This window comes from Canis lupus, chromosome 16, assembly GCF_048164855.1.
Source record: "Canis lupus baileyi chromosome 16, mCanLup2.hap1, whole genome shotgun sequence".
In the NCBI taxonomy this organism is placed as follows: Eukaryota; Metazoa; Chordata; class Mammalia; order Carnivora; family Canidae; genus Canis; species Canis lupus.
In genome coordinates, this window is record NC_132853.1 from 38041411 (window position 1) to 38054415 (window position 13005).

The 13005-nt window shown below is 38.2% G+C and overlaps 1 protein-coding gene across 9 annotated transcripts in view; it reads right to left on the reverse strand.

Annotated features, from left to right (window-relative positions):
• The window catches only part of FBXL20 (F-box and leucine rich repeat protein 20), a 114890-nt gene that overhangs the window by 39818 nt on the left and 62067 nt on the right, over window positions 1–13005 (reverse strand). For all 9 annotated transcript variants that reach the window (XM_072780381.1, XM_072780380.1, XM_072780385.1 and 6 more), the window contains 2 exons: window positions 3979–4033; window positions 1390–1464 (listed from right to left, as the gene is read on the reverse strand). In XM_072780381.1, coding sequence (XP_072636482.1) covers window positions 1390–1464; window positions 3979–4033 — 130 coding nt within the window. The remainder of the gene's footprint in view (window positions 1–1389; window positions 1465–3978; window positions 4034–13005) is intronic.

A 13005-nucleotide genomic window follows, 5' to 3' on the forward strand; every position in this document is an offset into this window, starting at 1 on the left:
AGTGTTTACTATATCATTCTAAACACAGCAGAGACAAAATGGACATTTAACAGAAGCTTGCAGAATGATTTTGTGGGTCATGATTCTTTAAACATTTACATCCATGAAGATTAGACAACTGTGAAAAACTAAGAATCCAGCATAATGTCAGTGGGTATTATTTTAAAAGCACTTTGTGTAGGGATTCCTGGGTGGATCAGTGGTTGAGCACCTGCCTTTGGCTCAGGTCATGATCCCAGGGTCCTGGGATCAAGTCCCACATCAGGCTCCCCACAGGAAGCCACCTTCTCCCTCTGCCTATGTCTCTGCCTCTCTGTGTCTCTCATGAATAAATAAATAAAGCAGGCTCCCTGCTGAGCAAGGAAACTGATGTGGGATTGAACCCCAGGATCATGACCTGAGCCAAAGGCAGAAGCTCAACTGACTGAACCACGCAGATGCCTCAAAAGTTCTGTTTCTAATGAAAGGTTCATGTGAGGCTTTTGAAAAACTTCTTACATGAATACAAAACAAGTTCTACTGGACCTTTAAAAAAATATTTTTTAAAGATTTATTTATTTATTTATTCATGATAGACATATATATATAGAGAGAGGCAGAGACACAGGCAGAGGGAGAAGCAGGCTTCATGCTGGGAGCCTGACACGGGACTCACTTCCGAGACTCCAGGACCGTGCCCTGGGCCAAAGGCAGGTGCTAAACCGTTGAGCCACCCAGGGATCTCCCTAAAAAAATTTTTAAACTGAATCTAAATCTCATCTTATCCTTATAATATGATGAGGAAGCTATTATTTCTACTTTCTTGAAAAGAAAACCAAGGACCAGAGAACTCAGGTTCATGTTCAAATAATTTAAGCTTAAGCCATTATCCTTCTCCATTTGAGATAATACGCTATAATAAGAGATGAAAAATAGGGAAGAAGTGAGAAGAGAAAAAAAATCTCACTCCAGCAAAAATTATTCATTAGATGACTTTGGCTTTATTCATTCTCCACAAAAACTGTCTGTAGGCTCCCCCAAACCCAAAATGCTCATCTCGGTTACAATTTATGCAAATACCACTCCCTCCACCCAAATTGTTAACCCTATTCATTCTTTAATAATCAAATATAAAGACTTCCTTAAAATGAGCAAACCCATGTTCACATTTCTACCACAAAAATAAAAACAAAAAATTTTAGCCTAAAAATACTAAATAATTTAGTATTCCATCAGTAAAGTAGTTCTGCTTATCCTCAAAACATTGCAGGTTCCCATGAAGTTCAGATACACTGAAATTAATACTTTCTCTCTCCAGGGAAAGGAGATTTATATGGTTGGAGCTAATCTGTTCCATGCTGTAATTACATCCTAACATGAGAAATGGGGCCACACACCACATAATTATACCTCAATATCCCTCTGGAAATCAAACAGGTCGATTCGCTGCCAGTTACTGCCATCCAGAGCCAGAACATTCCAGGCCTGTTTTGAAGAAAAAGAGACAAAATGAGCAGTCACTCAAGGGAGAAACCCAGCATTATTCAAGTTTACAATTCAAACTAAAGATTAAAATAGACTAAAAAATTTCTCAGCTCCCCGCCATTAACTCCCAAAAGGTCTGCTTTGTTTCTGATTCATACTTTATCCAATTAGATTATCTTATAAATTAGTGGATACAGAAACAAGCAGCTGGGGGGCGGGGTTGGGAAAGGACAGGTTGTGTGAAGCATCCTAGCCAGAAACTCCTTTCTAACTGGAAGATTTAGTTTCTAATCTCCAAATAAGATACTTCTGCTGATGAAAAACAAGTCTCTTACTCCATGGTTCAACTAGGAGCAAGATGAGGTGAAACCACAGAAAGAGTAAAGTACTCTAAATATTGCTATGTTCAGTACACATATTTGCTATCCATAGCATCACCTGGTCAGACTTGACACTGATATGCTGACCTGGGACTTATAAAAGAAACTCTCATTTCTCCACATACACAACAGAATCTTAATGCTCTCTTCAGTTACCAATTTGCTCACTGAGGCATGTTTTTCAATTGGTCATCTCTCCCTCTAACTCAATTCAGCAGAAATTTTATAACAGTGAACGTTTAAGACTTCTCACACATTTCTTCCTTCAGTTAAGCTAAAGAGAGCCAAGAATTTCAACTTTTCAGGATTAGAAAAAATGACTCCAATAAGTCTTAATTTGTTATATGTCATATTTTAATGATAAAGCCTGTAAAAGTTTTCCCTATTAAAGTGTAAACAAAAGTCTTATTGTAGAGGTACAAACTTAGAATATTATTTCTTACTACAACATATCAAAAATGGAGCCAAGACTGAGATACTAAAAAGGAAACTGTGGATACATTCATAAGCCCCAGGGTAAGTATCACACAGCTAGAAATAGACCAGGGGTATGAGGGTAAATATAGTTATCATTCTGGAAATCTTTAAGGTTTTCTCAAGAGCTCAATGTTGCTTTTCTTTCTGTGGTCCTAATGGTTCCTTAAATGGCTAGCTGTGGGAGATAAAACTTTCAAAGATTATATGTTTACTAGATTCTTAGGCTAAGTATACTTCTGGTTTGATTTGATATTTTTCATTTCCTTACTTTCCCCCATAAGGAGGAAACACACACCAAACTAAGACTAAAGTTAGGAATGACAGGTTCCTTTCTGGAGCATACTTCAAATACAGAGAACAATAGCATAACTATTGATGTACTAATTCTCCAGATTTAATGAAAATTGGTGTTGTGCTCTCCTTTAAGTTAAAATATTAATGGGGAAAAACATTAATGGGGAAGAGGAACTTGAAGTGAAAACAAGTAAAATTCACTAAAATCAACATCCATGAGATGAGACTGCACCTAAACAAACAGATTTAGACACTAGTCTGGGCATTTTGTTTCTCAATGAAGACCTCAGCTTCATGTGGCGATATAAAGGAAACCCTATTCATTTGTACCAGCCATGTCTACAGCAACCATTCATGTACAAGGGTCAGAAAGTCATGAAGAGAAATCATCAAAATACTACTGATGGTTTCCAAAGTAGCTGATATACTGATTTGGTATGGCTGTGGGATGCAGAAATTATGTTAAAGTTAGTAAGACACAGTAAATTTTCTACGGCAAGTTTTGTGGGGTTTTTTTTTTTTTTTTTTTTTAGAGGAGTAGTCTTGGTTATTTGAAACCTGGACACACCTACAAAGATAAATACAACATGGTATAACCATGTTACAGATCTAGCACTTAGGACTGTATCTCATATACAGCAGCTTTTCAATAAATGTTTCTTAAATGAACAAGCAAAAAACCATTTTTTAAGTTTATTAAAAAATGATTACATGTGCTCATTCACTGTAAATCATTATATATCTGTATTACAAAAGAGAGTAGGAATGGTTCATAAGGCACTTTTCTCACAACACAGAACCCATTCTTCATATTAGTGGCAGCCAATAAGTTTATGATGCTCCAGTTTTGTCACAACAATGTCAACTGACAAAAATAGATAATAAAAGTGAAATTAAAATCTGACTTTGAGAATGGAATCTGGTTTGTCCTATAATTTTTAAGTAAATTATACTCTAGCTATTACATTTTGAAGAAAGCAATATGGGGAAATAACAGAATTAGAGCCTTCAGCCTTTTGTGTGTAGGTGCATATAAAATGAACTAGGAAAACATAATGAACACTATTTTATTACAATTCTGAGTAGAGTCTAACCCTTTGATTTTAATACTTATTCCTTGAAAATGTTTCTTCTGTTAGCATTATACAAATAGTTAAGATTTCCAAAAAAATTAGAGACAGTATATATTATAGAATCCCACTGTAGAATTGTATGGGTTTGGGAATGTCATGCACAAAATACCATCTTCTGAAATGTAACATACAACTAACATCTGAAGTAAATGGTTTGCCTCCCACAGAGGCATAGCAGCATCATCAGCATCAGGAAGGGGTCCCCCTATAATCATCTCAACCATTCTTACCCTGGAGACCTGAGCACAGCGACACAAAGTAACAACATCCAGAAAAGAAAATATCCTAAAAGAGAGGAAGACAAACTTGATTATATGATAAGGTACTTTCTCTTGATTTTTACCTATAAATAACTGTGTTAATACATGCATAAAAAGGGAGACATTCTTTAAACAAACACAAAAAGCTGGAGCAACTTACAACATAACACGGCTCATATAAAGCATCGAGGGAAAAAGTAATCTTATTTGAAAATGTATGTGCCTGCTTCGGCAGAGCATATACTAAAATTACTTGAAAATGTACATATAAGTACCAAACAAGTTCAATTACTTACATCAAGGGATAATAAAATACTTCTCATTGATACAATTTGTTACAAGTAAAAAAACAACTTTCAGATTTCTGGTAATCAAAAGAAGACTAGGAGAAGGATAACTTTATAAAGAATTTTACAGGGGCTCCTGGGTGGCTCAGTTGGTTAAGCATCTGCCTTGGGCTCAGATCATGATGGGATCAAGCCCGGAGTCTCCCTGCTCAGCGGGGAAGCCTGCTTCACTCTCTCCCTCTGCCTGCAGCTCTGCCTACTTGTGCACACGCTCTCTCTGTAAATAAATAAATAATCTTACAGGATTTTACAGTTATGAAGAAAAAAATTAAATAAATAATATAATAATACCTAAAAATTAGTAACTGTTAAATCTTTACGTATTTAATTCTAATTTAGGAAATTATAAAAACTCATCTAATCACTGCTGGGAAACACTGCCTAGAATTTTTCTCAGTCTTACAGAAGTGTTTATTTTGAAGCACTGTTATTTGAAATAATTGATTTGCTTAAAGCATGATAACTCTCTACACTTAAGCCACCTGTAAAAAAAAAGGTCACTTCTGTTTAAAGCCCTTTTTACTTATGAGCACCCTTTAAAGGTCATTTTGATCTGAATAATAAGCTAAACTCTTTTGCAAGTGTCAACAAGTGTGATATAGCATGTGATTCAAAGATTTAAGTAAATTAAAATTAATTTTGCCTTAAGAATTTTATAAACTTTGGGACGCCTGGGTGGCTCAGCGGTTGAGCATTTGCCTTTGGCTCAGGGTGTGATCCCGGATTCCAGGGACCGAGTCCCACATCAGGCTCCTTGCATGAGCCTGCTTCTCCTCCCTCTGCCTGTGTCTCTGCCTCTCTTTTTGTGTCTCTCATAACTAACTAAATAAATCAATAGAATTTTATAAATTCTTTGAGATTGGGCAGCCTGGGGCTCCGCGGTTTAGCGCCATCTTCAGCCTGGGGCCTGATCCTGGAGACCTGGGATCGAGTCCCATGTCGGGCTCCCTGCATGGAGCCTGCTTCTCCCTCTGCCTGTGTCTCTGCCTCTCTCTCTCTCATGAATAAATAAAATCTTAACAAAAAAAATTCCTTGAGATAACTGGAGATACCTAGAATGTTACAAAATGGAGGTCAGGAATCTCTCCCTCCCCCTCTGCTTCTCAACCCCCTCATGCTCGCTCTCTCTTGCGCTCTCTCTCTCTCTCTCTCTCTAAAACAAATAAATAGTATCTTGGGGCGCCTGGGTGGTGCAGTCAGTTAAGTGGCCAACTCTGGTTTTGGCTCAGGTCATGGGATCTGGCCCACCTCGGACTCCATGTTCAGTAAGAAGTCCACTTGAGAGTCTCTCTCCTCTACCCCTTCATGCTTTCCCTCTAAAATAAATAAATCTTTAAAATAAGTAAATAAAATCTTATAAATAAAAAATATTCCACTGTATCTGTATATATTTTGTACATGTGTCCATAGAGGGAAACGCCGGATGCCTTTCATGTTCCCATGAGGTGGCTCTGCTAACCACCCTGATAACTGTTTTTTATAGAATAAATCTCCCATCTTCTTCAATATAGATTACTAACCACTCCCAAATAAATATAGATATCCCCATCTTAGGTACCTCAATTCCTAAAACAAAACATTTTGAAAAACAATTAAAAAAAACATTTTTCTAATGCAACAAACATTTCTGAGTTGCTGAAATGCCCTTGCTTATTCCTCTCATCAGCTATGTAAGTACCTTTATGTGGAGTTTCATAATCTAAAGATCCTGTTTCTGCAAATTCATCACTAATCCCTGAGTAATTTGTATAAATATAGTATTACACCTCTGGGGACATAGGTGAACAGCTTTATAGGTGAAACAGCAGGCTGGAAGCCAAATGCAGACCTAGGAGACTCTCTGAAGCGCACATCTCAGTAATCCTAATTCCATTCTTAGAATGTACTGACTGGGGTTCTGAATATCAAGATCCCAAATGAGTTAGGTTTTCACCCGGATTTTGACATTACAGTACATTAAAATGAGAGAAAGACAGAAGTCACAAATAGTCACTATGCTTCTGTGTATTCAAGTAAAAAGAGCTTGGTCTCTCCAGTCCTGATTTGGCTCCCCAGTAAGAAAAATGATAAGCCTCAGTGCTGAAGTCCCTTCTACCACTCCATAATAGTAGTCCATCTAAATGTCTGCTATTATTTTGTAAACTTTGACTTCTACTTAAGAGAAAAGAAAAGCCTAATATAAGAATTGGTGGGATAAGCTGCCAGGGCTTTAGCCAGAGTGATGTTTTTTTTATGTTGGACTGGGAGGCTCACAATGAGCATTTATTCTTCCAAATATCATAATCTTAAATCAAAAAAATCAATACATGTATAAATGTATATCTATAGCATTTATATAATAAGTCAACATAATAAACTACGTTATGGGATGCCTGAGTGGCTCAGCGGTTGGGCATCTGCTTGATCTTGGGATCAAGTCCCACACCGGGCTCCTTTTGGGGAGCCTGCTTCTCCCTCTGTCTGTGTCTCTGCCTCTCTGTGTGTCTCTCATGAATAAATAAAATCTTTAAAAAGAACAAAACTACATTATACTGAGCACCTTCCTGCTTTTCAACTTCAGTCTAAGTACCTGAGATCATGCTGGTGGTGGTCCTTTTCTCTACATTTTAACCCTTTACATAATTCCTCCTAACATACCCATGTCTATAACCAGAATGGTTAAGTGATGCATGATAACAACACTTCTTGTGGTGGGCATTTCGTAATATGTGCAATTGTCAAATCACTGTTATATTTTTTAAAAAAGATTTTATTTATTCATGAGAGACACAGAGAGAGAGGCAGAGACACAGGCAGAGGGAGGAGAAGTAAGTTCTATGCAAAGAGCCCAATGTGGGACTCAATCCGAGGAATCCAGGATCATGCACTGAGCCAAAGGCAGACGTTCAACTGCTGAACCACCCTTTTTCTTTTTTTAAAAGTAGGCTCCGGGATCCCTGGGTGGCGCAGCGGTTTGGCGCCTGCCTTTGGCCCAGGGCGCGATCCTGGAGACCCGGGATCGAATCCCACGTCGGGCTCCCGGTGCATGGAGCCTGCTTCTCCCTCTGCCTGTGTCTCTGCCTCTCTCTCTCTCTCTGTGACTATCATAAATAAATAAAAAATTAAAAAAAAAATAAAAATAAAAGTAGGCTCCATGTCCACTGTAGGGCTCCAACTCTTAACCCTGAGATACAGAGTTGCATGTTCTACCAACTGAGCCAGTCAGGCCCCCGGCCCTGATAACCAGAATGGTTAAGATCAAAGAGACAGAAAACTAAGATGAAATGAAGGGTCTGCTATTGTCTAAGATCCTCTTGATTGCTTCAATAAGTCTTTCCCTATCTCTCATCAAAAGACTATTAAGAAACTGGACTGGATTTAGACTGCCCAAGTTTCAGCAAAATAGACCTTGCCTTCCCCACCCTTGATAAACAAAACCTGGAAGAGGGGATCCCTGGGTGGCTCAGCAGTTTGGCACCTGCCTTTGGCCCGGGGCACAATCCTGGAGTCCCAGGATAGAGTCCCGCATCGGCTCCCTGCATGGAGCCTGCTTCTCCCTCTGCCTCTCTCTCTCTCTCTCTCTCTCTCTCTCTCTGTGTGTCTATCATAAATAAATAAATAAATGTTAAAAAAAAAAAATAAAAGAAAACCTGGAAGAAAAAGACACTGAGACATTATGTGGAAGAAAATAGGGTCTAATCATATGTAAAACTCATTGCTGTACAAAAAAAGAAAACAAACAAACAAACAAACCCAAAACCTTAATACTAAATCCCTGGAGGAGAAAACGGGGGGCTGGCTGTTCAAATCAATACCGAAAGTAAATTTTAGGATATGGTTACCTATAGTATGTTTCTCTAAAAAGCCAACTTTCTTTGGCTACACAGTCTTATGACAAATATCCCAAACCTTCTTGAACAACACCTAATAAAATTCTTATTTAAAAAGTTAGGGCAGCCCGGGTGGCTCAGTGGTTTAGTGCCACCTTCAGCTCAGGGTGTGATCCTGGGGACCCGGGATCAAGTCCCACGTCAGTCTCCCTGCATGGAGCCTGCTTCTCCCTCTGCCTGTGTCTCTGCCTCTCTCTCTCTCTCTGTGTCTCTCATGAATAAATAAAATCTTTAAATAAAAATAAAATAAAATAAAATAAAATAAAATAAAATAAAATAAAATAAAATAAAATAAAATAAAATAAAATAAAAAAGTTAAAAAGCATAGGGGCACCTGGGTGGCTCAGTCAGTTCAGCGTCTGGCTCTTGATTTCAGCTCAGGTCATGATCTCAGGGTTGTGAGATCGAGCCCTGTGTTGGGCTCCACATTGGGCATGGAGCCTGCTTTAGATTCTCTCTCCCTCTGCACCCTCTTCCCTCTCTTAAAAAAAGAAGAAGAAGAAGTTAGAAAGCATACAATGGTCCTGGAGAGGTTTTAACTGGATAATTCTATTCATATAATGGGGATATCTATAGGTATAACTTTTTTGGAGTACTTTGACAGTGTCCATTAAAATAAAAGACATATATTACAACCTATAGAAGCAAAAGGAATAAAACTGGTTTATAGAATGTTCACGGCAGCATTATTTGAAATAATGAAAAGTTAGAAAAAAACCTTAATATAAATAAAAATGCTTAAATTATGGTACAGTCAATGAACTACTGTACATAGCTGCCTTTTGAAAGAATGGGGTACATGAACTGACCTAAAAAGAAGTCAATGATTATTAAATGACAGAAACAAAAACAAGTTGTAGAAAAGTATTTATACCATGTTTTCATTTTTGAAAAATATAAAATATGGATAAATGAAGATGCACATTTAAGTATTATACATATAATGTATCTAGATATAAGTGGATACATCTACCTTTGGAGGGGGAGAGGAGGCTTTTTTTGGTGTGTGTGTGTGTGTGAGGATATTGAAAGAACAGGGATTAAAGAAGCCAGCTGTTTACCACTCTGTATTTTTCAAAGTGTTGGGTTAGTGAGTAATTTTTTAAAAAAGATTTTGTTTATTCATTCATGAGACACACAGAAAAAGAAGGGCAGAGACATAGGCAGAGGGAGAGGGAGAGGGAGAAGCAGGCTCCATGCAGGAAGCCCGATGTAGGACTCGATCCCGTTACTCCAGGATCACGCCCTGAACCGAAGACAGATGCTCAATCTCTGAGCCACCCAGGCATCCCAGTAGTTAGCGAGTAATTTGTATTTTATTTGTTAAATAATGTTTAAAGGCCCTGGACAAAGATCTCTGGCCACATGATGTTTTAATAAGGCCTGCTCTGAATTTAAAGGTGTTTTGTTGTTGTTGTTTTTGTTGTTTTTTTAAGATTTATTCATTCATGAGAGACACAGAGAGAAGCAGAGACACAGGCAGAGGGAGAAGCAGGCTCCCTGCAGGGAGCCCAATGTGGGACTCAATCCTGGGACCCCAGGATCACGCCCTGAGCAGAAGGCAGACGCTTAACCACTGAGCCACCCAGGCATCCCTTAAAGTTCTTTTTTAAAAAAATGTTTTATTTATTTGAGAAAGAGAACACGAGGGCAGCCCCAGTGGTGCAGCGGTTTAGAGCCACCTGCAGCCCGGGGTGTGATCCTGGGGACCCGGGATTGAGTCCCATGTCAGGCTCCCTGCATGGGGCCTGCTTCTCCCTCTGCCTCTCTCTCTGTGTCTCTATGAATAAATAAATAAAATCTTAAAAAAAAAAAAAAAAAGAGAGAGAATACAAGCAGGGGAAGCAGCAGAGGGAAAGGGAGAGGGAGAAGCAGGGGGCTGGATCCCAGGACCCTGGGCTCATAACTCGAGCCAAAGGCAGATGCTTAACCAACAGAGCCACTCAGGGGCCCCTGAACTTGGGGGTTCTGATACTTGTCTACTGTCTGGCAGAAACTACACCACATTTTCATTTTTAAAAAATATTTTATTTATTCATGAGAGACACAGAGAGAGAGGCAGAGTCACAGGCAGAGGAAGAAGAAGGCTCCATGCAGGGAGCCCGATGTGGGACTCAATCCCGGATTCTGGGATCACGCCCTGAGCCGAAGGCAGACGCTCACCGCTGAGCCACCCAGGCGTCCCATACACATTTTCAAAAGTAAAAACTTCTTATTTCTCACGAGAGACTATTAGTTACAGGAATTGTTCATTAAAACTGCATGCTAGTGTCTTTACTATCAAACTATACATGCAGGTTTACCAGGCCCCTGTTTTAAGTGATAGGACATCAGGGATAATTATAACATTATGGTTATTATCCATCGTCTTGTGGAGAATTCTGCTAAAAGCAATGTACGTTACTTGTAGCTATCATGGATAAGATTTTTGACTCTTTAGACAAGAATCTGTTGTAGATTAAATTTTAGGAGCTCACTATACATACTTGGTTATTAATGTGAACATAAGAACCATAGCTTCACATTAGAAATGAATCAGAGCTGGCAGATATCACCACGAGATCAGATCATCTTCAGAATCTTAAATTAGGGCTGTGCTTTTTTGGCCTCCTTTTTAACCTGAATCTCAATGCAAAACTGCTCTTAAATAAACCAGATGCACAGTCCTGGCCATGAAGAATAGAAAAATAAGTATCCTGTGTGTTTTTTAAATAATTGATTGTTACAAATCTGGACACATGAGACAATTGGTCTTTTATCCAGCTACTCACAGTTAACTATTTAAACAAGAGTATATTGATCAGAAATTTATGCAAATCTAATCTACTCATATGTGGTAACCCCATGTAGCTGACTAAATCATTTAGTTCCTCAGGTGTACAAGTAACAACTACTTCATTATTAACTAGACCAAGTTGACAAGGAAGTTCTGTCTCTCTAAATGAGAAGCTCTATAGGAATGTTAATGAGGGGTTACTATGTTGAGCAACTGGCAATACCACCTTCTATGAACACTTTCTAGACAAAAATCACCTTAGCTATGCTCTGTGGTACAGAATTTTAAGCAATTCATTAACCATTTGTTGACATGCTGGAAAAAGTATATAATATCCTCCTGAGGAAATAAAACTCAATGCGAAAGTAAGGTAATGCCTTATTGGGGTGAAGTCATGGTTAGGACTTTTATTTTCCATCAAAGGATGATAAATCTACTTGTTTACCTGGTTTGAAGTACAGGAACAACCATCAATCCACAACTAAGGATATTTTGACTCCAGGATCTCCTAAGAAATATAATCCTTGTACTATCCTAATCTTATAAAAATTCCATATAATAGAAGTGATATTTATAGGAGACTATTTGAATGGCATCCGTGATTCCTTTAAGTATGCTATATTCTATCTGTGGTTGGCACTGTAACTAACTCTCCAATATCCCTTCAGCCCATTTTATTAGTCTAAACCTATCTCAGTGATTAGTTCAGGCCTAAAGACAACTTGGGCTAATGAGATCTGAGAAAGGGCTTTATTGGAATATAAATGCCTATCTCTCCCCTCAGAGTGAACGGAGACACATGTTGATCCAACACTGCTGGCATCCATCCTGTGCCCATAAAGAAAAGCGCTTTTAGGACCAAGCTGATGCTATTCCTAGCAGAACAGACAGAAAATTGTTGATGACACTGTGGATCCTCTAAATCAATTAACCTTAGGATGCAGGCAGCCTAATTTTGTACTTCCTTTTGTATGAAATAACTTCCCTTACTGTTTAAGCCCATCTCAGAATTTCTATTACCTGCAGCCAAAAGCAGCCTTGGATCAACTGGACTGTCAGAAGCATGCATTCATTTTTCCACGTTATTATTTTGTTTTTAACCATTACAAAGGTAATACAAGACGTGACCATATGAAATCTGAGATTGAATTTGCTATAGAACTTATCCACCAAATCTAAGTAGACTCTCATTGGAGAAATTTCTCTTAGAATGTAGTGCTAGGGGAATCCCTGAGTGGCGCAGCAGTTTAGCGCCTGCCTTTGGCCCAGGGCGCGATCCTGGAGACCCGGGATCGAATCCCACATCGGGCTCCCAGTGCATGGAGCCTGCTTCTCCCTCTGCCTATGTCTCTGCCTCTCTCTCTCTGTCTCTGTGTGTGACTATCATAAAAATAAATAAATAAATAAATAAATAAATAAATAAATAAATAAATAGAAAGTAGTGCTAGAAAGAGCTCTGATTTTATGGAATATATATATTTCTCCTTTTCTGTTAAGAATATTATTTTGTTTATGCCACCAAGAATTTTTTTTTTTTTTTTTTTTGCCACCAAGAAATTTAAAGCTAAATGTGAAACCCTTCTAAAGCAATTATGTAAGGTCTTACAAGGGTACATGTGTTTCCTTTCTGGCTTTGGTTTTCTACTTTAAAAAATATTTGGCATGGTCCTCATAGTCTATTTGTATTGATTATACTTGCTCCTGAGCCAAGCCGTCTCAAGTACTCTGGAGACAAATTAAATAAATAAAAATAAAATGGGTTCCAGAGTTTATAGTTGACATACTGATATATATATATATATATAAAAGGATATGCATATATATATTAGGATATGCATAAATATCGCTAACTCATAAGACTTCAACTATCTTAATATAGAACATTTAAGCCAAAAGAGAATGCTTGAGTAAAATTATCTGAACATATGGCCAAACCTCAACATCTGCCATACACAGCTCTTTTCTAGAGTTCTTACCACATCAATCACCAGGTAACGACACCAAG